The sequence below is a fragment of the Prionailurus bengalensis genome, chromosome A3 (genome assembly GCF_016509475.1).
Source record: "Prionailurus bengalensis isolate Pbe53 chromosome A3, Fcat_Pben_1.1_paternal_pri, whole genome shotgun sequence".
NCBI classification, from domain to species: domain Eukaryota; kingdom Metazoa; phylum Chordata; class Mammalia; order Carnivora; family Felidae; genus Prionailurus; species Prionailurus bengalensis.
In genome coordinates this window covers 4,339,632-4,360,322 of record NC_057354.1, presented here as the reverse complement: position 1 = coordinate 4,360,322, position 20,691 = coordinate 4,339,632, and the positions used below count along the sequence as shown (strand labels likewise).

The 20,691-nt window shown below is 53.8% G+C and overlaps 2 protein-coding genes across 4 annotated transcripts; one reads left to right on the top strand and one right to left on the bottom strand.

Annotated features, from left to right (window-relative positions):
• Positions 1-7,228: 7,228 nt before the first annotated feature.
• Positions 7,229-14,911, top strand: TUBB1 (tubulin beta 1 class VI). Of its 2 annotated transcripts, none has more exons than XM_043553561.1 (4): positions 7,229-7,664; positions 11,177-11,285; positions 11,788-11,898; positions 12,016-14,911. In XM_043553561.1, exons 1-4 carry the CDS (start codon positions 7,608-7,610, stop codon positions 13,110-13,112), a joined length of 1,374 nt encoding a protein of 457 aa, XP_043409496.1. In that variant the 5' UTR covers positions 7,229-7,607; the 3' UTR covers positions 13,113-14,911. The 2 variants fall into 2 exon arrangements, with proteins under 2 accessions (XP_043409496.1, XP_043409498.1); XM_043553563.1 differs by lacking the exon at positions 7,229-7,664 and adding an exon at positions 10,011-10,114.
• On the bottom strand, positions 14,143-20,299 carry ATP5F1E (ATP synthase F1 subunit epsilon). 2 transcript variants are annotated; one of them, XM_043553565.1, is made up of 3 exons: positions 20,161-20,299; positions 18,384-18,510; positions 14,143-14,367 (listed from the first exon to the last, which is right to left on the bottom strand). In XM_043553565.1, exons 1-2 carry the CDS (start codon positions 20,190-20,192, stop codon positions 18,387-18,389), a joined length of 156 nt encoding a protein of 51 aa, XP_043409500.1. In that variant the 5' UTR covers positions 20,193-20,299; the 3' UTR covers positions 14,143-14,367; positions 18,384-18,386. The 2 variants fall into 2 exon arrangements, with proteins under 2 accessions (XP_043409500.1, XP_043409499.1); XM_043553564.1 differs by lacking the exon at positions 14,143-14,367 and adding an exon at positions 16,755-16,910.
• Positions 20,300-20,691: the final 392 nt, after the last annotated feature.

The following is a 20,691-nucleotide window of genomic DNA, read 5'->3' as shown; positions in this document are numbered from 1 at the left end:
CCATTCGGTTTCGACTCCACTCGGCTGGTTCCCGACTCCACTCGGCTTGCCTGAGGGCATCATCGAGATAATGATTCCTCTACTCTACCCGCCTGGGCTGGAGGAGGCTCAGGGCAGGGCCCCAAGCCCAGCTCATCTCTGGGGCCCCCGCTGCCTGGGCTTGGCTCTGGCCGCTGCCCTCTCAGCTATGGTTAAGCCACCGGCAAGGAGTCTGGGGCAGCATCTAGAAGCTATGTGAGAGCTCAGAGCCTCCCCTGAAACCGCTACAAAGTGCCTCTGCCCCCAAGTGCGTTCGCCGCCACACCCTCTCCCGGCTGCACCCGTCCGCTCGGGAGGGAACGCGGCTCCCTGGGGCCCCACCGGCAGGCTGACCCCCAGCATCACCTTCAGAATGCACGGGGCACAGCTGGGCAGGCCACATACAGCCCACTCGGGAGCTGGCCCGTGACCAGAGGGGTCCTGGACACTGAAGGACTGATCAAGCCTACGGCCTCCCTACAGTCAGGCCGTCAGCGGTTTGTGGCAGGTCACTGTCCCAGCCCTGGGGATACAGCAGAGGTAAAGTCCTTGGGGCATGCTGGAGACAGGGGTCCTCTGGGGAGTTTGGTCTGGGACGGTTCTTTTAGCCATCCAAGGGGTTGCTGGGATTGAACGATGAGGACATAGCCATGGAAAGTGCTGGACTCTTAAAACAGAAGGATGTATGCAAAGGCCTTGAAATACAAACACACTGGTAAGCGTGACCAACTGGAAGAATCCAGTGGGGGTCGTGAGTGGCCGGGAGGTAGGCAGGGGTGAAGTCACCGGAGAGCAAATGGGACCCTCTGCGCACCTCCCAGACCTCACAGCCACAGGGACCCCAGCTTCGACCTTGCACCCCAGGCGATGCTCCCACAAGAGCCTGCCCGGTTCTGCCCCCCTCTCAGGGCAGGCCTGCACCTGGCTCTGCTCCGGCTCCCCCCACAGGCCCCTGACAGGTGTCTCCCATCAGGGATCAGAATGACGACACATCAACTGTGGCATGAGGGTGAAGAAGGTTGGTTTTACGCTGGTTGCTGCTAGTTTCCCGGAAGGCAGTGGGCGAGGTTTGATTTCTGTTTTATGAGATCTTGTGACCATGGGGAGGGTGAAAGGAAAGAGGCAGGAACGGGGGGGGGGGGGGGGATGGGGAGGTCCAGGGGTCCTGTGGTCGTGGGTGGTAGAGCTGGTGGCGATTGGGGGTGGGTGCTCCCGGAGAGGTGGTGACAGTGGACGCATAGGACCACGCACCTGGGAGGTGGACAGACCCACTTACCGACCAGAGGCGAGGAGGAAGGTGAGCTGAGCCGAATGGTCCAGATGCCTCAGATGCCCAGCTGGAGGCCGTCTGGCCAGCCTTCTTCTTCTTTTTCTTTTTAATGTTTATTTATTTTGAGAGAGAGAGAGAGAGAGAGAGAGCACAAGCAGGGGAGGAGCAGACAGAGAGGGAGAATTCCCAAGCAGGCTGCGCACTGTTTGCACAGAGCCCAGCGTGGGGCTTGAACCCACCGACTGTGAGATCGTGACCTGAGCCGAAATCGAGAGTCGGACACATAACCGACGGAGCCACGCAGGCGCCCCAGCCGGCCTCCTTCCCGACCTTGAAGCGTATCCCTAGATGTCAGGGTCCAAAGACCCGGGCCCCATCTCCGTTTCTGCCATGTTCTCCTGGGAGGCTCCCTCTCCAAGCCTGTTTCCACCGCATGTGGAGAGCACCTTGCTCCAAGGCGGGCCCAAGATGCCAGAGAGCTGGGCGAAGGCCAGCGGGAAGGGGGCGGTGCTGTGCCGTCTCTGGGGTGTGGGGCCCAAACCTTCCTCTTCCCGGAGGTCCCTCAAGCCCCCACGTGGTGCTCGGCCAATATTTGTTGGGTAAACGGATGGATTTCTGAGACTTTACAGCAGAGGTTTCTTGGGCAAATATGGGGCCTTGAGCCGTACGTGTTCTTGTTTGATTTCGGCTCCGGGTACTGGGCCATACACACGGTGCTTATCTCTGCTGCTGCCACGGCATAACGCTGACCAGGAGCTGCACGCCTTGGGAGACGGGAGACATTCGGCTGAGGTTAGCGTGGCCACCCACCTCCAGGGTCACCGCGGCCCAGGGGACGTGATGTGCGTGCACCTGCGTGTGCGTCTCCTCCTGCAGACCCGCAGCACAGCGTTGACTCTACCCGGGCCCAGAGGCTGGACGGGGGTGGAGGGCAGCCCGGCGAGTCCCACGAGGTGCGGCGGTGGGGGCGACGGGCTGCCCTCCTCCGTGCAGCGGGGCAGCCCGGCTTTGGTGGAAACCAGCGATGTCTTCCCGGTTCTCTTCTCTTCTACTGACTTATTCATCCTCCCAGAACTTTCTTTCACAGTAAGAGAACACGCAGAGAAGCGGAGTACAAGAAAAGTAGAACTCAGTTCATCTGATGATCTGCCCACACCCGCTGACTCACTCATAATGGCCCCTCAGATGTCAGTTTCTTGCGAAGACATTTGGAAAAATTTCTGCTTCTGAATCACAAGCAAACACTATAATTCAACAATCTTCTCTGAGTTATTCAAGGAACTTCAATGCGCTCAGAGGTGGAAGGATCAGGGGTGGATGAAATCGATGAAATCTCTGAGTACCGTGCTTTTCTCTTAACTTCGTTCGCCAGATGGAGGCGGGGGTGGGGGCGGGGCTGGATCTGACCACTGAGGGGCATGTCCCGGGGAAGTCTGGAAGCGGCCGATTGGGGGTTTCTGGGTGACACTTGGTTTTCCTTATCGTCTTAGGGCTGTTCCCATAATAGAGTCAAGTGTCATCCAGGAAAAGGCCGGCTACCACCGCCTCTTCTCGTGGACTGATGGCCTCGGCCTGCCAGGGAGAAGGTGTCACGGCTCAGGGCCGGCCTGGTCGTACTTTGCCCTCTCGGCGTCCCTGTCCTGTGGCATCACCCACCGTGCAGTCGCAGGGAGGCTTTTGCTCCTGCCCTCTGCCTTCTCGGGCGGTGCTCTAACCAGCCTCTGCCACAGCCCTTCTTCGTGGGCAGAAAATGACTTTCTCCTTCATCACAGACCGTCGCTCTGAATCCCTGCTGCTGTTCAGGGCGGCGGGGGGCGGGGGGGGGGGCGCCTTCAGCCGGGCTGGAGAACGGACCACGGGGAATGGTGGCCTCTCAAGGGCCACTGTTCACCTGCGTCCCGGGAAGGGACCATTTCTGTGAGTCTGAGAAAGGCACACACATCCGCCATTTCCCTGGCTTTTTGCTAAGCGGGCGTCCGAGGAGAGCTCTTTCCTCGGGGGAACAGGTACCTTGGTAAAGGACACCAGAGCGGAGGCGGTGGGGTCTGTGCATCAGACCTACCGCTTTCCCCTGGGCTCCCTCCACACGGTTCAAGCCCAGCGCGGAGCCCTCTGTCTGTGCCCCTGACACACAGTAGGCACGCAGTTCCTAGGTGCCGAATGAAGGGCGTCGTCCACGCATCTGCCTCCAGCCTGTGACGCCCGTGTGAAAAACACTGCCTGCAAAGGGGTGTTGGGGGGCCGCCCCTGCCTACTCTGTCTTCCTTGCAAACCCGGGACTCAGGACCATCATCCCATTTCACAGCTGAGAAAATTCAGATCTGGGGAGGAGGTGGGCCCCCCTTTCGAGCGGCAGGGCCGGTCCCTCCCCCCACCCCTGGCCGCAAAGTGTCCCTGCCCAGATCTGCCCTGCCCCGCACAGCATCCGAAGCTCAGACAGCCACCCAGACTGAGTCAACACTGCCGGTGGAGCCCAGAATCAAAGCAAACAGGGCTCCTCTGCCCCCCCTCCCCTTTTTGCCAACTGCCCCATTAACAGAAAAACCTTTTAAGCGCCCATCTGGAAAGCTGGCCTTTTCCCTCCCTGAGCAAACTGAGATGACCAAGGGGAATGTGCTCCAGGGTGTAGGTTTGGCGGCGGGGGGCGGGGGGGGGACCCCAACACACTGGCTCCTGCTCATACAGCAAAGAATGAACACAGGAAGATCAAAAATGCCCCCCTGGCCCGGCCCGGCGGTCCCTGCGGCAGCCAACACGGGCTCTTTCAGCAGCCCTGCCGGCCTCTGCTTCCCATAATAGCTCGTGTGGTCGTTCCTTCTACGATCTGCTCCTGGCGCCCAGTTTTCTTGGAACCGTTTCTACTTTCAGTCTAGACCACCTCTTAGGGGCCAGAGAGAGAGGTCCTCAGGCACCACGCCCCCACCTGGCCCACCAGGACATACTGGTGAATAAATACATCATGGGCTTTAAGAAAATTTGCCATTCTGGGGCGCCTGGGTGGCTCGGTGGGGGAAGCACCCGACTTCGGCTCGGGTCATGATCCTGCAACTCTGAGTTCGAGCCCCGCGTCGGGCTCTGTGCCGACAGCTCGGAGCCTGGAGCCTGCTTCGGATTCCGTGTCTCCCTCTCTCTGCCCCTCCCCCGCACGTGCTCTGTCTCTGTCTCTCTCAGAAGTGAACAAACGTTAAAAAAAAAAAAAATTAAAAAAAGGAGAAAAGGAAAGTTGCCATTCTGAGCATGGCCTCAGCCCTGCCCAGCTGTCGGTGTGCGCTCTAACATTTACTGAGGCCCCCTCATGGATCGGGCACTTTGGGGACTCAGAGGTGAGGTGACAGGGCCGGCGGGGAGATGAGGCAGGGGCATAAGTCATTAGCAAACACAGCCACGTGCAGACACTGTCCGCTCAGTGCTGGCGAGGCCGCGGGGTCCCTGACCCAGGGAGCTGCCAGCAGGACGACGGGCTCCTGGGGCACAGCCCACGGGCTGCCTTGGGCTTTTGCGCTCTGATGAACAGGGGGAGGGCGGGGAAGGCAGGTGAGGGGTCACCAGGAAAAGCAAAGGGTCGAGCAAAGGCAAACTCGGGGCCGGCGGGGGGTGGGGGGGTGACTTCTATGGGAGCTGAAAGGCTCATTCTGCCTGCATTTTGTACCTTGTGAAAAAGACTGCTAATTCCATGCAAATTTCCTGCTCTTGAATTTACACTTTCTTCTCTGTACTTCTCTGCACCACACTTCTTCTGTTTGCGGCTGGCGGGATTTGGACCAGAAGCGTCCGTACTCAGGCGGTCATTCGGATTTGAGTAGGAAAAGATTCCAAACTTAGAAATGTTGCAAGAGTATTCACCTTGCACTCGGTTTGCAAAGATTCACCGACTGTTAACATTTGGCCGCATGCGCTGAACCTGTCTCTCTCCATTTACCACATTGTTACTGTTGTTGCCCAACTGTGTGAGAAGACCCTGGACCCTGAATATTACATAGTACCTTTTGAAAGCAAGAATTTTCATTTGTGTAACCCTGGCCATGATCAAATTCCGGAGCTGTAACACGGATTCACTGTGACTCTCCAAGCCACACAGTCTGTATTTAAATCTCATAGTTGTCCTGGGACCGTCCCTTACGGCAACTTCTCTCCTGGCCCGAGACCAGACCCAGGGGCCCTGGGTGCTCTTGGCTGGCACGTTGCCTGTGAGGTCACTGGACAGCGGAGGACAGGAGTGCGGTGCCGGCATCCGCAGGACAAAGTCCTTGTTTCCCATGTGGGTTTTCTCTCCTAGGGTGCTGTTCAGCTGCTCTTACTTTGTGGCTGAATCCCTTGGGAGAAGGAGAAGCTATTTTCCAGCAAAAAGGCCACGAAAAAGCAGTTAATGACTTTCCCGTCCGTATCACTGACCTCGTTTCTTGGGCCTCACCTGGCTCGTAGAAAGTGCACAGGGTTTAGGAGCTGACTGTCAGGGTGGGGCTTGGGCCGAGGCAAGGCAGACCCCTTGGTCAAGGTCACCTGTCAGAGGCAGGGGCAGGGGCAGGGACAGGAGCAGGGGCAGGAGGGCCCGGGGACCGGTTTTCAGTTCTGCCTTTGAATTCACGTCCAGGGGCCTGTGGCTTCCATGGAGAGTTCCTCCACCAGTTCAGGGACTGCCCACATCTGTCTCTGTCATTTCCATATCCCCGGTTCCCAATGTGTGCCCGGCATATGGCAGGTCCCTGTCTGTAGCTGTTGGGGAGCCTGGCAAACACTGGAGAGAGGCCTGGAGAAGCAGGTGCTCGCCCGGGGTGGTTACCTGCTTCCCGGGGGCTTGAGGAGAGAGGCCCCGGCCTGGGAGAAGTTCTACAGTCCTCAGAAGGGCAGGGATTGGCGTGTAAGGCAGGGCGTGAACCAGCGTGGCGGGAGAGGGAGGTGGCCACAAAGCCGACGGCCCCACGTGGAGGCATCCAGAGCTCTGACGGCATCCTTGCCAAGGAGTGAAGTCCAGGAAAGGGGCTGGAAAGGAAGTTTGGGGCTACGTGGAGAAAGGCCTCGATGGAGAACCACGGAGTTTCGATTTAATCTCTCTCTTTTAAAAAGTTTATTTATGTATTTGGAGAGAGAGAGAGAGACAAAGATTGCAAGCAGGAGAGGGGCAGAGAGACAGAGAAAGAGAAAATCCCAACCAGGCTCTGCACTATGGGTGCAGAGCCCAATGTGGGGCTCGATCCCACAAACCGTGAGATCATGACCTGAGCCAAAACCAAGAGTCGGATGCTTAACCGACTGAGCCACCCAGGCGCCCTTAGATTTCATCTCTTGATAGTTTCCCCGACTCCGAAGAATCACATGTTGCCTTCACAACTTTGGCCAAGTTCAAAAGGACACTTTCTCTTATCATTTTACTATTACAAATACTAGTTATTTTTTTCTATTAACATTAAAGTAGACAAAGTAAGAATAAAAAACTGTCCCTTCATGGTCCACCCCCGAGGGCCCCTCTGTGCTGCCAGTGGCTGTCAGACCAGTCCTTAGGAATCACAGCTGAAGAGCCTGGGAGCCATGGCCAGTTCCTAAGGCAAAGTAGGGGCATGTCTCACCAGTCCTGTGGCTACAGTGAAGTCACTTCATGCTCTGGGATGTTGTGGCCTCATCTGTCATGTGATGGGCTTAGACAAAAGGATTTCTTTCTTCTTTTCTTTTTTTTTAACGTTTTATTTTTTGAGAGAGACAGAGCGTGAGCAGGGGAGGGGCAGAGAGAGACAGAGACACAGAATCCGAAGCAGGCTCCAGGCTCTGAGCTGTCAGCACAGAGCCCGACGCGGGGCTCGAACCCACGAGCCGCGAGATCATGACCTGAGCCGAAGTCGGACGCTTCACCAACTGAGCCACCCGGGAGCCCCTGGACAAAAGGATTTTTAATAACACACCTGGCTTGGTCAAGGAAAGCTCCCTACAGGTGGTCCGGTCACCCCCGATCTGGGAGCTGGGAGCTTGTCATAGCGTGAGCCCGGGGCCAGCGCTGGTGCCCCGAGTCCACCGTGGCAAGACCCACACCTGCTGTTAGACCACCGGGCGCTGTGCACAAAGACAGCCTCTGGTCTTAAACTCTAGGAAGTGACTGGGTAATATTCTGTGTTGGGAAAGGAAGAAACACCCCTCTCACCAGGATGATAGCAGAGTGGGGGCTGGGTCCCTGGGCTGGACACACCCTTGGAGCAGTCACACTGGGACGGGCTTGGGTCAGCTGGTCCCATCACCGCAGTGCCCAGAGTGTGTGGGGGTCACACCAGTGAAGGGCGGCTCCAGAGACGGAAGGTTCTGCGAAGATCTTACACTTGGACGGGAAGCGAGGATGCGTGAAATCGTACACATTCAGATCGGCCAGTGTGGTAACCAGATCGGAGCCAAGGTAAGGAAAGTTCTATTCCTAGGACCAGCTTGCCTACTGCCCCTAGGTGTAGCCGGCAAAGAAATATCTTAAGTCAGCAGGTGAGACAACAAGTCAGCAGATGGAAGGAAGCACTTGCTGAATACTTGCCTCCTTAAACCACACCCTTCGTTAAAGAGACACAGGAAGTAGTAAAGGCTTAAAGCGTCAATTTAATTCATGTTAATTTCATCATCAGTTACATGCCACCCATGTTTACCTTTATGACTTTAGCAATGAATTTTTCATATCTAAAGATATGAAAACGCTGGGCTCACTTGGTTAAGCGTCCGGGACTCTTGGTTTCAGCTCAGGTTATGATCTCACGGCTCATGAGTCTGAGCCCTGCGTCGGGCTCTGGGCTGATGGTGCAGAGCCTGCTTGGAATTCTCTCTCCGTCTCTCTGCCTCTCCCCTGCTCACATCTGTCTCTCTCAGAATTAAAAAAAAAAAAAAAAAAAGAGTAATTTTCTCAAAACAGTTTTCCAGTTTGTTGGGCAACTTTTTACAGCATATTACTAAGATGCCTTCCTTCTCTCATGTTTATACTGCAAAGTTTAAAAAAAATCAACATGTTTGATTTAGTATGAAATAGAAAACTAAGGAGGCAAACCTAGAAGTTTTGGGGTGTGGTAGCAGAAACAATTAAAATACAGTCTCTGGAATGAATACGAACGCGTGTTTGTTCTCCCCACCTAAATTTTTGTACAAAGTGCCTGCTTCAATGGCTGATACTATGAAAACAGATGATACAGCCTAACAGGTCTCTAACCTGAATTTGAATCCTAATTTTACACAACTGTACTGTGTAACAGCTGATTGTTCCCTTTGCCATTCCGAAATTACTTTCACTAGTATGAACCGCATTAAAAATGTAATTGCATTGAGCGTGAAGTTCTTAAAAAATTGTGGTAAAACTGGGGGGCCTGAGTGGTTCAGTTAGTTGAGCATCTGACTTCGGCTCAGGTCAGGTCACGATCTCACTGTTTGTGAGTTTGACTCCCGTGCCGGGCTCTGGGCGGACAGCTCGGGGCCTGGAGCCGATTCTGTGTCTGAGAATTCTGAGCCGATTCTGAGCCGATTCTTCGGATTCTGTGTCTCCCTCTCTCTCTGCCCGTTCCCTGCTCACGCTCTGTCTCTCAAAAATAAATATGACATTAAAAAAATTTAAAAATTGTGGTAAAATACAGTGTACTGTTTATCATACAGCCACCTTTTTTTATCATTTAACCACTTTTTTTTTTTTTTTCCTGGCACTGTCTGTCTGAGAGGGCACAAGTGAGTGAGGGCGAGAGAAACAGAGAGAGGGAGAAAATCACATGAATGACAGAGAGGGGGAAGCAGGGCTCACTCAAAGTGGCTCAAGCTCACGAACTGTGAGATCACGACTTGAACTGAAGTCAGATGCTTGACCCACTGAACCACCCAGGGGCCCCATCCATCTTAACCATTCAAAAGCAATTTTTTTAATGTTTATCTATTTTTGAGAGACAGAGTGCGAGTGGGTGAGTGGCAGGGAGAGAGGGAGGCACAGAATCGGAAGCAGGCTCCAGGCTCTGAGCTGTCAGCACAGAGCCCACTGCGGGGCCCAAACTCACGAACCGTGAGCTCATGACCTGAGCCGAAGTCAGAGGCTCAACCGACTGAGCCACCCAGGCGTCCCTAAATGTTTATTTTTGAGAGAGAGAGAGAGAGAGAGAGAGAGAGCGAGCATGAGTGGGGGAGGGTCAGAGAGAGGGAGACACAGAACCCGAAGCAGGTTCCAGGCTCCGAGCTGTCAGCACAGAGCCCGATGCGGGGCTCCAACTCATGAGCCGTGAGATCATGACCTGAGCTGAGTCAGACAGTTAACCGACTGAGCCACCCAGGCGCCCCATCCATCTTAACCATTTTTAAGTGCACAGTTCAATAGTGTTAAGTATATTCACCGTGTTGTGCATCTAATCTCCAAAGTGCTTTTCCGTTTGCAAAACTGAAACTCGGTCCCCAGTAAATACTAATCCCCCACACCCCCTTCCCCAGCCCCTGGCACCCACCCTTCCACTTTCTGTCTCTAAGAATTTGAACTCTTCTCGGGACCTCACAAAAGTGACATCACACAGTATCTGCCCTTCTGTGTCTGGCTTATTTGTCTCAGCATAACGTCTTCAGGGTTCAACCACGTTGAAGCCAGTGTCAGAATCGCCTTCCTTTTTAAGGCCGAATAATAGTCCATTGCGTGGATACACCACGTTTGGTTCCTCCGGTTATCCGTCGACGGACTCACGGGTCGTTTCCCACTTTTGGCTATGGCGAGTAACGCAGCTACGAAAAATGAAAGTCTTCTAACGTGGGTGTTTAAAACCTGGGGCAAAGAATATCACTGCTTGGAAAGGAGTTGCCACCTTCCCATGCCACAGCGATGAGCTGTTCCTGAGTCAAGCACGCGGAGAGGTGGGAGGCCCAGCCCCACTGCTCTGAAATGGGGAGATAATCCGGAGGGAGGCTCGGGAGAGGAATTGCGGGGTCCCGATAGGGTCTGAGCACTTACTCCACAATCACGTTGTCTGGCAGTCCCAGCCGCACCGACTACTGATTACTTGGGGTCATAAGAACTGTAAGAGACTTAAATTTATTTATTCTTTCAGACCCAGAACAGTGCAGGTAATTTACTATGAAATAGAGTCTGGTTAATGAGACCAAGGCCCGAGCAGAGCCATCGCTTATAAGACATGGCTGGGAAAACACCCTTGAGGATTTTAACATAAATGAATATATTTTCATTGCACATATGTGCTTCTCCAGGGCAATGAAAGGGGCCATTTCAGTAACTGTTTCCATATTAAGAGCTGTGCGCGTTCCTATATTAATAAATACTGTATATGTGATTGAAATTGTCATATGTTTCAAACAGTTACAAGAGCTGTACGTAATTTTGAATTGTATGCATCCCTGATCATGAAAAATGCACATTGCTAAAAACCATGCCTAGATGTCCTAGTTATGGGCTTTTTGGGAACACTGCATGAAAATAAATCCCCAAGTGAAAGGAGATATTACTGTGAAATCAGATAAGAATTCAGTCTATTTTCATTTAATGGGATCTATACTTTACTAGCTTGAAGCACTATACGGTGAAATTAGAGATACACTCACTGTCGGATGTGAAATTGTAAATTAACAGCTTTAATGTATACAATGGCCTCCACTTAATAGGAGCAAAATCCATTTTAATATTTTATGTGTTGGCATTTTATGTAAGGGGTTCGGGTGGGGAGAAAACACAGTCTTCATACTCCTGTTTAGTGGGGGCAAGAGGAAATTATACAGTGGTGGAGTGGGCATAAAACGGGCCCAAAAACATCCGGGGAGAGAAAGGGCGGCCAGACAGACCCCACCAAGCAGGCCCAACGGCGCTCACTGTCCGTCTCTGGCCAATCTGCTGGCTCACGGGTGCCTCTCTGGACCTTTCTTGGGGTCCCTCCGTACACTGACCTCCCCTCCTGCCGTTTTCAGTTCTGGGAGGTGATTGGCAAGGAGCATGGGATCGACGCGGCGGGGGGCTACTTTGGCGACTGTGCCTTGCAGCTGGAGAGGATCAGCGTGTACTACAACGAGGCCCACGGTAGGACACTGTGCACGGGTGGCCGTGGTCACCAGCCCCAGGTGCACGGTCGCAGCAAGGTCTGGGCAGAGCAGCAGGATCCCGAGGGTGACAGGTCCCCGGGCCTCGTGCAGGGCAAGGACCCGGGAAGAAGTCACTGGGGGGGAGGTGGGGGGGGTAGCGGGGGAGGGGGGAAGGGCATGTCTCAACACCAGCAGGTTAAGCACCAAGTTTCCTTTTTAGTTTTTACATAAAAACCGGAGTCCCTTCCACGAGGGACAGCATCTCTGTGGTTGGCCAGACGGCAAAAGAGAGCACGATGGGAAAAGCAGTTCTGAGGTATTTGAGAGATGTGTGCCCTCGCCGTAGGCATCAAGGACGTTATTTCAAATGTCTTTCTGCCAGAGACACCTTCTAGAAGAATGCCATTTCCTTTGGCCGGTGTCACAGGGTTCTATTTTGACCGAACGTTAACTTCTAGAAACGCGGGTGTCTGCCCACTTCTTCCGACCTTCCTCCACAGGTGGGAAGTACGTGCCGCGGGCCCTGCTGGTGGATCTGGAGCCGGGGACGATGGACAGCATCCGCTCCAGCCAACTGGGAGCCCTCTTTCACCCGGACGGCTTCATCTACGGTAGGTTTTCCTGCAAGGCCTCCGGGACCCGTGAGGGTGCCCCCTGGCGGGCGCCCCGTCCCCCTCCCCCTGGGGGCCAGGTAACCGGCCTCCTCCCCCCCCCCCCCTCCCGCACAGGTAACTCTGGGGCCGGCAACAACTGGGCCAAGGGCCACTACACGGAGGGCGCCGAGCTGGCCGAGAGCGTGCTGGACGCCGTGCGCAGCGCCAGCGAGGCCTGCGACTGCCTGCAAGGCTTCCAGCTGGTGCACTCGCTGGGCGGCGGCACGGGCGCGGGCATGGGCACGCTGCTGCTGAGCCGGATCCGCGAGGACTTCCCCGACCGCATCCTGAACGCCTTCAGCGTCCTGCCGTCGCCCAAGGTGTCGGACACGGTGGTGGAGCCCTACAACGCCGTGCTGTCCCTGCGGCAGCTGGCGCGGCACGCCGACGCCTGCTTCTGCATCGACAACGAGGCCCTGTACGACATCTGCTTCCGCACGCTCAAGCTGGCCGCGCCCAGCTACGGCGACCTCAACCACCTGGTGTCCCTGACCATGAGCGGCGTCACCACGTCCCTGCGCTTCCCGGGCCAGCTCAACGCCGACCTGCGCAAGCTGGCCGTGAACATGGTGCCCTTCCCGCGCCTGCACTTTTTCACGCCCGGCTTCGCGCCGCTCACCAGCCGCGACGGCCGCCAGTACCGCGCGCTCACGGTGGCCGAGCTCACGCAGCAGGTGTTCGACGCGCGCAACGCCATGGCCGCCTGCGACCCGCGCCGCGGCCGCTACCTGACGGTGGCCTGCTTCTTCCGCGGGCGCATGTCCACCAAGGAAGTGGACGAGCAGATGCTCGCCGTGCAGACGCGCCACAGCGCCTGCTTCGTGGACTGGATCCCCAACAACGTCAAGGTGGCCGTCTGCGACATCCCGCCGCCGGGGCTCGGCATGGCCGCCACCTTCGTGGGCAACAGCACGGCGGTGCAGGAGCTGTTCGGCCGCGTGTCCGAGCACTTCTCGGCCATGTTCCGGAGGAGGGCGTTCGTGCACTGGTACACCTGCGAGGGCATGGACGTCGGCGAGTTTGCCGAGGCCGAGAGCGACATCCATGACCTGGTGTCCGAGTACCAGCAGCTTCAAGACGCCAGAGCGGTTCCCGAGGAAGACGGAGACGTCGTGGGGGAGGCAGAGATGGAACCGGAAGACGGGCCCCGGGCACCTGGCGGGGCCGTGTGAGCGGCGGCCGCAGGGAGCCCCCCTCTCGCCGGGGCGCCCCGGGGCCGCGCGACCGCAGGGACCTCAGGGCCTTCCGCCGGCATCTGCTGACCTTCCAGACTCCGACGTTCAGTGCACCCACCCTCTATTAGCTGGTTTGAAATAGCAAAGCGAATTCGTGGGGGAATTGCTCCCTTTGGGCCGTTCCTGGGCGCACGGCCCCGTGCCAGGCATCGAGACCCCCCGCCTGGGTCTCGTGGGCGGCCTCTGCAGCCCACGCTCGCCTTCGACCCCCTCGGGCCGCCCAGCGGCACCCGGGAGCCCTTGCCCGGCATCCTCGCCAGGTGTCTTACCTCGGCTTCTCTGCCATGCACTCTGCCCAGCACCCTACCTCCTGGTACTTGCTGGCCTCCGGAAAAGCCAGGTGACTAATTGGTGCGTGGGGAGCTCCGCAGCCGAGGCAAAACGTGAGTCAGCATCCACTAGCGAATAGTGCAGACCTCGTGTGTGCCTGTCAGAGTACTAGCCGCAAAGGGAAAAGGGAAGGACCAGAACGAGTGGCAGTGCCTGATCCACTGAGACACCTGGCCAAAGACACCCCCAAGCAAGCAAGACCCACCAACTCCAAACCTCTGCTCTTTACTGCTGCACAGCTGGCTTTTAACATACACGGTTACACTGTCGGTTCCCTCTTAGTGCTGGGTTCTGGGAATTCATGAATCACTGTCTTCGGTTTCCCTTGTAAAGGCTATTTCAAAATGCCCTTTTCACTTTCAGTCAGTAATCACCTTCTGAAAATGCTCTGTGGCCTCTGCTCTTTCAGAAAGGGCACACGGCGCGGTGCGCCGGGCAGCCATTCGCATGCAGGAAGGAGGCAGCACCGGGCTGGCCGGTGTCCTTCTCGGTTCCAGGAGGACGCCGTCTCACGAGGGAACTTTCACAGTTCAAATTAATTTGCCGAAGTCGCCATAAACGTCGGCACGACGAGACAGCTTTCACCGTTACATGATTTTCATCTGCTCACGTTACAACAGGACGCAATACACAAGAGTGTAATTGAATCATCCATAACTTTTTAATTAAGGTTTACCTATTTCTGACATACAGCACAGCCATCCCTTCCGGGCCCATAAGGGCTTTAATGGCCTTCTGGAACGACCACTGAGCTATACTATATGATCCGTGGTCAGTCAGCAATGGGAAGATGCTCCGACCTTCACTGCAGGAAATATTTACTTGCAGGCCACCAGGTTCTCTCCCGATTCGTTTTTGTCACCTGCAATAATACAGTAGCAGGTGGACGGATGACAGTACCTCCTTCAGAAAAACTTCACTCCTTCCCATATGCATTGTTAAGGAAGTAACGAAGACACGTACAGAGAGAAAATTAAGTCTTGCTGTCAGTATCATGACAAGCCTTCTATTTACAAAACTTAAAAAAAAAGTTGTATACACTTTCTCCTTGTGGTTCAAGCACTAAAAACAAAAGCAGATTTAATAAGCTGTTACCTATCCACTCTCAGAAGTTCATAACTTCTTAGAAGCCAGAAAAGACTTACGACCTCTGAGTTTACAAGAATTTATACACACGCTTCCTCTAGCAAGCACTTTCCTTCTCAAATCCGAAAAGGCAATCAAGTAGATGCAAGGAAGGATACAGACCCAAATTAAAAAAACCAAAACCCAAAAAACCTGCTGATTTATATTGCTGTCAAGATTTTTGTTGCTCAATAGTAATCATTGAAATACAAGGAAATTCAATTTTAAATGGCTAAATTGCTTTATTTCAGACTAAATAAATTCCTTTTCTTGGAGCCTAACCGCCCAGACTGATTAATTTGAGTAGTTAAAAATATTTCAAAATGTATCTCACCATCCTACTCTTTTCTATGGTAGGAATAGATTAAAACACACACAACACACACACACACACACACACACACACAAGCCCACCAGAAACCAAAAGAAATCTGTCCCCTCAGATTTGGAGGAGCCTAGTCCTTCAGTGGTACAGTTGCCATGGCAACACTGGTCTCAGAGACGAGAGACCCGGGATCAGAATTTGAGAGCTTGTCCGGTTCCTTCACTTCACTCCCAAGAATGCTGCGCGAGCAGAGATTGATGAGTCCCTCAGAAATCACTCACATGGTTAGTGAAATACCCACCACTAGGTTTGATCAGGGTCCCCTGGTCATCTGGACATAGTAGTCCTGCCAGCTGACCCCCAGCCCCCAGGTCTAGATGCAGGAAGTTTACTTTATCACAGTGATCAGTTCAGGATTTTTAACTACAGAGAAAGAGGCTCAAAGAATCTTTGCTGGGTGGTAACCTGGCTATTTTTTACTTTCCCCCTTTCCCTAGAAGCAACCCTGGCCCCGAGTCTCACCTTCATTACCTCCCAAGCTGACCGAGGACGTCTCTCTAGTTACTCAGCTGCAAAGAATTCAGCCCTTTGACCATCAGCTTCGTCCATGAAAAAGGCCTGATGGCCTTGAGATTCATTTATTCCTGTCCCTGTAATGAGAGATGCTTCCTAGTGCCTTGACCTTGGGGACCTCAGCGCCGGGAACTGGGGTGCCCTGACTTTAGAACAGCACAACAGCCCTGAGGGAAAAAGCTCACGAATGGGGGGGGGGGCTTGGAGTGGCTACTGCCCCACGGCCACCACCCCCCCCACCCGCCCCCCATTCATCCTGGAGCTCTTCCTTGAGTGCCCTGGGCCAAGAATGAAATAAAACCTACAGGTCAAGTGTCCCGGGGCGGGGGCAGGAAACTGCCTCCAGAAGGCCGAGAACAAAGACATTTTCTTGGGCTCCTCCTCGGCCCTGCTCAGTGGCCCCGAAAACTTATTGTCAGCTTAAGTACCGTGGTGAGAACTGGTCCTGGCAGAGAAGCTGAACAGTGTTTCAAAATTTCCCGTTCACATTTGATTTCTCCGTTCTCCAAAAACAGTGAAAATCAAGCAATGAACTTTGCAGTGGGTGTTTTACTCAGCCAAGTGCTTCCAAGTTTCAAAGGAAGATAAAAACAAAACATTTGCAACAAGTCTTCATGCCTGAGTATTTAATGAGTAAGCCAGTCACCACACAAACGCCACCGAGCTGTCGTCATCCCCGCGCCCCGAGACCTGCAGGCAAGAATCTTACGAGATTTAACTTCAGCTCTGAGGAGCGAGTTACTGAAAGGCTCTGCCCCACTCCCCGTGCGAAGTGCTCCCAGGACACAGATTCACCCACAAGACCATGTGAAGCACGTTTCTTGCTTAAATCCCGACATTAGTAATTCTTCTCCACAGGTGTTAAGTGTACAATAAAAAAAAAAAAAAAAAAAAAAGACCACACTGTAGTGTTTTCTCTTCTAATCTATGCTTTTAGCAATTATTTTCATTATAACCCATCCGCCACTCTGACGTGATTTCGTAGTTCAAAGATAAGGGACGGTGAAAGCCTCACCAAGAGGCTCCTTTTGTTAAGTGACATCACACAAAAGAGAACTTTCTATCCCGAGACATTTAAAACATGGTTCTGGCATCCCTCAGCTCACTAGATACCACAGCTGCTTGCCCCAACTTAAGAGACTCTGGCTCGTGAGGTCCTATGCTGCAGGTACGCAGAGTTCCTCTGAAGAAAAAGCCTGAAGGAAAACACACACCAACAGCAGGAGTGGACCATACTTCGATTTATTGGCATCGTCCATCTAGAACAAGACAGGGGTTTTTTTGTTTTGTTTTTTGACGAAGGGAGGTGGTTTCCAGTCGGCCATAGCATATACCCACACATCTTCACCTTGAAAATGCAGCATTTCAAGCTCTGGGCGGGTCTGGGAGGAAAAAAGAAAATGCAACAGTTGCGAGTTCTTTGTGTTTTAACTGTCCGGCACGACCGTGGCAGTGACTTCCTTGTCATGAGCTAAGATAACTCTGGCGTCACTTCACGTGGCTAATGCTGACCCTTGGCTCTTGGCTGTAGAAAGTGCCAGTTCACGTGCACTGCCTCAGCTGCACAGGAACTTCCCTTCTAAGTAGAACCAAGTTCTCTCCTAGCAATAAAGAAACTACTCGGCCTTTCAAAAGACACTAAAAGCCCCCTGTGCTGATGGGCTGGGGTCATCCCCTGCAGGACCTCGGGAGAGCTGTTTTGTTCTACTGGATCTGGATACTACTTTCTGACCCCAAGGACACCACAAGGTCAAGGGAGCGCGATGCGCAGCGTGGCTTGGCCATGCTGCAGAGGCTCAGTGACTTTGGCAGCCAGGTCACTTTTAAGACAAAACAACCCAACGTAAGACCAGGTCTCATTACTTAGAATTATGAGGGGAGACAGAGAGCCCCTAGAAAAAGGGCTTAGAAGAAGGGCTAAAACACCGCATCTCCAGACTCATGATAAAATATTTACTAATTCAAAATGAAAATGAAAAGTGCTTAGGGGAGACGGTTCCAATAAGTAAAATTGCTCATAACCACAAGCTGCCAAAGGATGAATATTTATCACATTTCTCTGCTACTGCAGGTCTGAAGCCTTGTTTAAAGCAAAACAAGAAAATTAAGTCTGAAAAACAGCTCTCTGGTTATTTGCCTTGTTTATCTTTGAAATAACAACGTCAAGAAAAAGGTTGAGAGATCACGTCACTTTAGCAGTTTGGAGCGAAGAGTCAGAACTTCTCGAGTGTACGAAACTGTCTTTTACTGCACAGGATGTAACTCTACATGACCGACACCTCTGGAAAAGTAAAACGCACCAAGCACTCAGAAAGAATAATACATTTAGCAAAAGCAGTTTTCACTGCAGGGTCTTGGATTCTGCTGCTCGATAACTTAGCAGGACCCTGGCCTGTACTCGCAGCCCTGATGTTCAGGAAGCAGTCCTTTGTGAGAACACTGGCAGACGTGGGGGAAATGAAGACGCAGAGCACTGTAATTTGTCATGCCCCTGAACTGTTACATAACTCTGACGGCAATTACAAAAGCGGGGAGTTTATCCTCCGAATTATTTGATGTTGTGCAGACAAATGAAACAGGTTTAATTAAAATAAGATGGCTCTCTACCTAAGCATTGCTAAATGAGCTGAAAATCAATGTGCCAATTACTTCTGCCTGTCAGGGCCTGAAACGAGATCCTTTTATGATGCCGCGGCACTTGTATCACCTCTGTGCTTTAAATTACTACCCCACGGACTAACACCTAAATGTACTGGTTGAACGAAAAACGGGCAGGATTGAAAAACTAGAATTACTTCCGTTTCACGTGCTCTAAGAACTTAAGATGCAGCTCTTCTAATAAGTCAGTAACTTACCGATTACTCCTTCTTCACTTTCACAATTTTCACGGTGCTGCCAGAAGTCTTCTCGGCATTTGCTTTGAATTCTGTCTTCAGTGCATCTCTCACTGCTTTTGCACAAATCTGGGAGTATCGGATGTAGCTGGGAGGAAATCAGAGACAACATACAATTCATTACCAATGACCCAGCCAGACTGGCTGTGTTACTGTGATTTTTTTTCTTCCCATACGTTAACTTTTGGTTTGGTTGTACAGTATAGTTGCACTGGATTTAAAGTTCACCAGTGCCAGAAGGAATCTATACAGAGCAAAATGTATATGTACTAAAGTCTTAAAATGAAGACTTAAAATGAAATGTACTAAAGTCTTAATCTTGGTGTTTGCATGGGTAATCTTGGTTTCTCTTCTTTGTACCCATTTAATACCTGTTCATTTAAAATAGAAGACTCACAGGTATTTAAAAAAATCCTACAGCAGAGGAAATAGACTGAAATGTTATGAGAGGCTCTGACAGAAGGGGCATTTCCCCCCACGTCTCTCCTCGAGATTTTTTCTTTACGCATGTTATTCTTACAAGGTAAAATACATAAAATTAAAAGAGAAAAACTATTTTGAATTCAGCAGTTCTTCCTCGGAGTAATTATCTAAAGGTTTTTCTGGAGAATACTGGATTTTGTTTCATACGTCTGCCATTGAAGATACTTCCCAATCAAGGTTTCTAAATTAAACCTAAAAGCTCTTTGAGAACATCATCAATTCTAACAAAAGATCTAACAGCCTGCTTCCTGTTTGGTAGATGGACTCCCATCAACATCTTATTTTCCAAAAGATGTCAGTTCAGTCTTTATACTTTTTGAAAACAGGAAGGCGGGGGGAGGGGGGGGGCTGCTGCTGTCTATTTTCTCATGTTTCAGATTTGTTTTCTGGGCCAGAAGCAGGCGTTCCAACGCCTGTCTGCACAGTGACTAATTGGGTTGACCTTCAGGCTGCTTAATCTTTCCGGCTACTTTATCCACCTGTAGAAACGAGAATAAAACAGAAGACTAATATTACTGGCCCCACTGGTGGATGGGAGGAGACACAAGTGTGAAGGGCAGGGCCCAGCACACCTGTCACAGAGTAGGTGCTTGATTCAGTGGCACCCGTTACAGGGACTGTCATCCTTCCAAGGCCACAGATCCGTGCTCACCCCCCCCCCCCCCCCCCCCCCCCCCCCCGCTCAGGTCAGGCACCTGCTGGGCTGCTCAGCTGTCCCAGTCATGGGCCCACTAGAAGGTGTCCCTCTGGGCAAGTCACAAGCGCTAGCTCCATCGAGGGCACAAAGAGCTCAGGTGCGAAGGCCGCACCGCTGGTGCCCCCATGTCACTAGAGGTCGTGTCTTCAGTCGCGTCAGTACGTGAGCCTCGCAGGAGCACCGCCCCCCTGCGTGCAGCGCTCTCCAGTGTACAGGGGCCTTCCCCCTTCTCACCGGGCAGGAAGCACAGGCATGTGCGTGCTGGGCAGAAGGCCGGGGCGCTGGCAGCGCCGGGTAGGGGCACGAGGACCCTGCACGCGGGTCCCGGCGTCGGCGCGCCTCGCGTTCACCCGGGGCGCTCGTGGGGGCGCGGCCGCACCCCCAAGCGGACGAGCGTAGGTGCTCGGCCCGCGGCACAGGCCACGCGCCCCGCACGCTCGAGGCCGCCCCGGCCGCCATCTTGGAGCCGCGCTCCCCCGGCCGCGACCCCCGCCGCGCTGGCGCGACCTCCGACCCCGGGCCGCGCCGCCGGCCCCCGCCCCCCAGGCGCGGGCCTACCTGAGTCCAGCCTGTCGCCAGTACGCCACCATGATGTCGCGAGAGTGGGCGAGTCGGGCCAAATCGCGAGGACGCCTCAATGTCGGCCCGGTGCGCGGCCCAGCTGCAGGAAGGTCAAGCCTGTGAACCGGAAGAGGCGGGACTCCGGACCTGCCAATCCCGCCTCCTCTTGCCCCGCCCGCCGGCCCGAGCAGCCCCTGCTGCCCCGCCGCGGAATCCCCCCCGACGCCGGGAGCCAATGGGGACGCGCGGCCGGGGCCTCGCGTGCCAATCCCCGGGCGGGACGGCCGGCAGCGCCCCCCGATTGGCTCCGCGGGAGTCCCGAGCGTGTTCCCCGCGGGCTTCCGTAGTGCCCCGGCCGACGCGGCCGGGTGAAGAGGGCAGCTGGGGGCAGCGCGGGACACGGCCCCCACCTCAACATCCCCCCCCGCCGGGGTCACGGCCCCGCCCGGACGTCGGCACGGAACCCTTGAGCCCCCACCCCCGAGAGGCAGGGATCAAAAGCGAACCTCGGCCCTGACACAGCCTTGG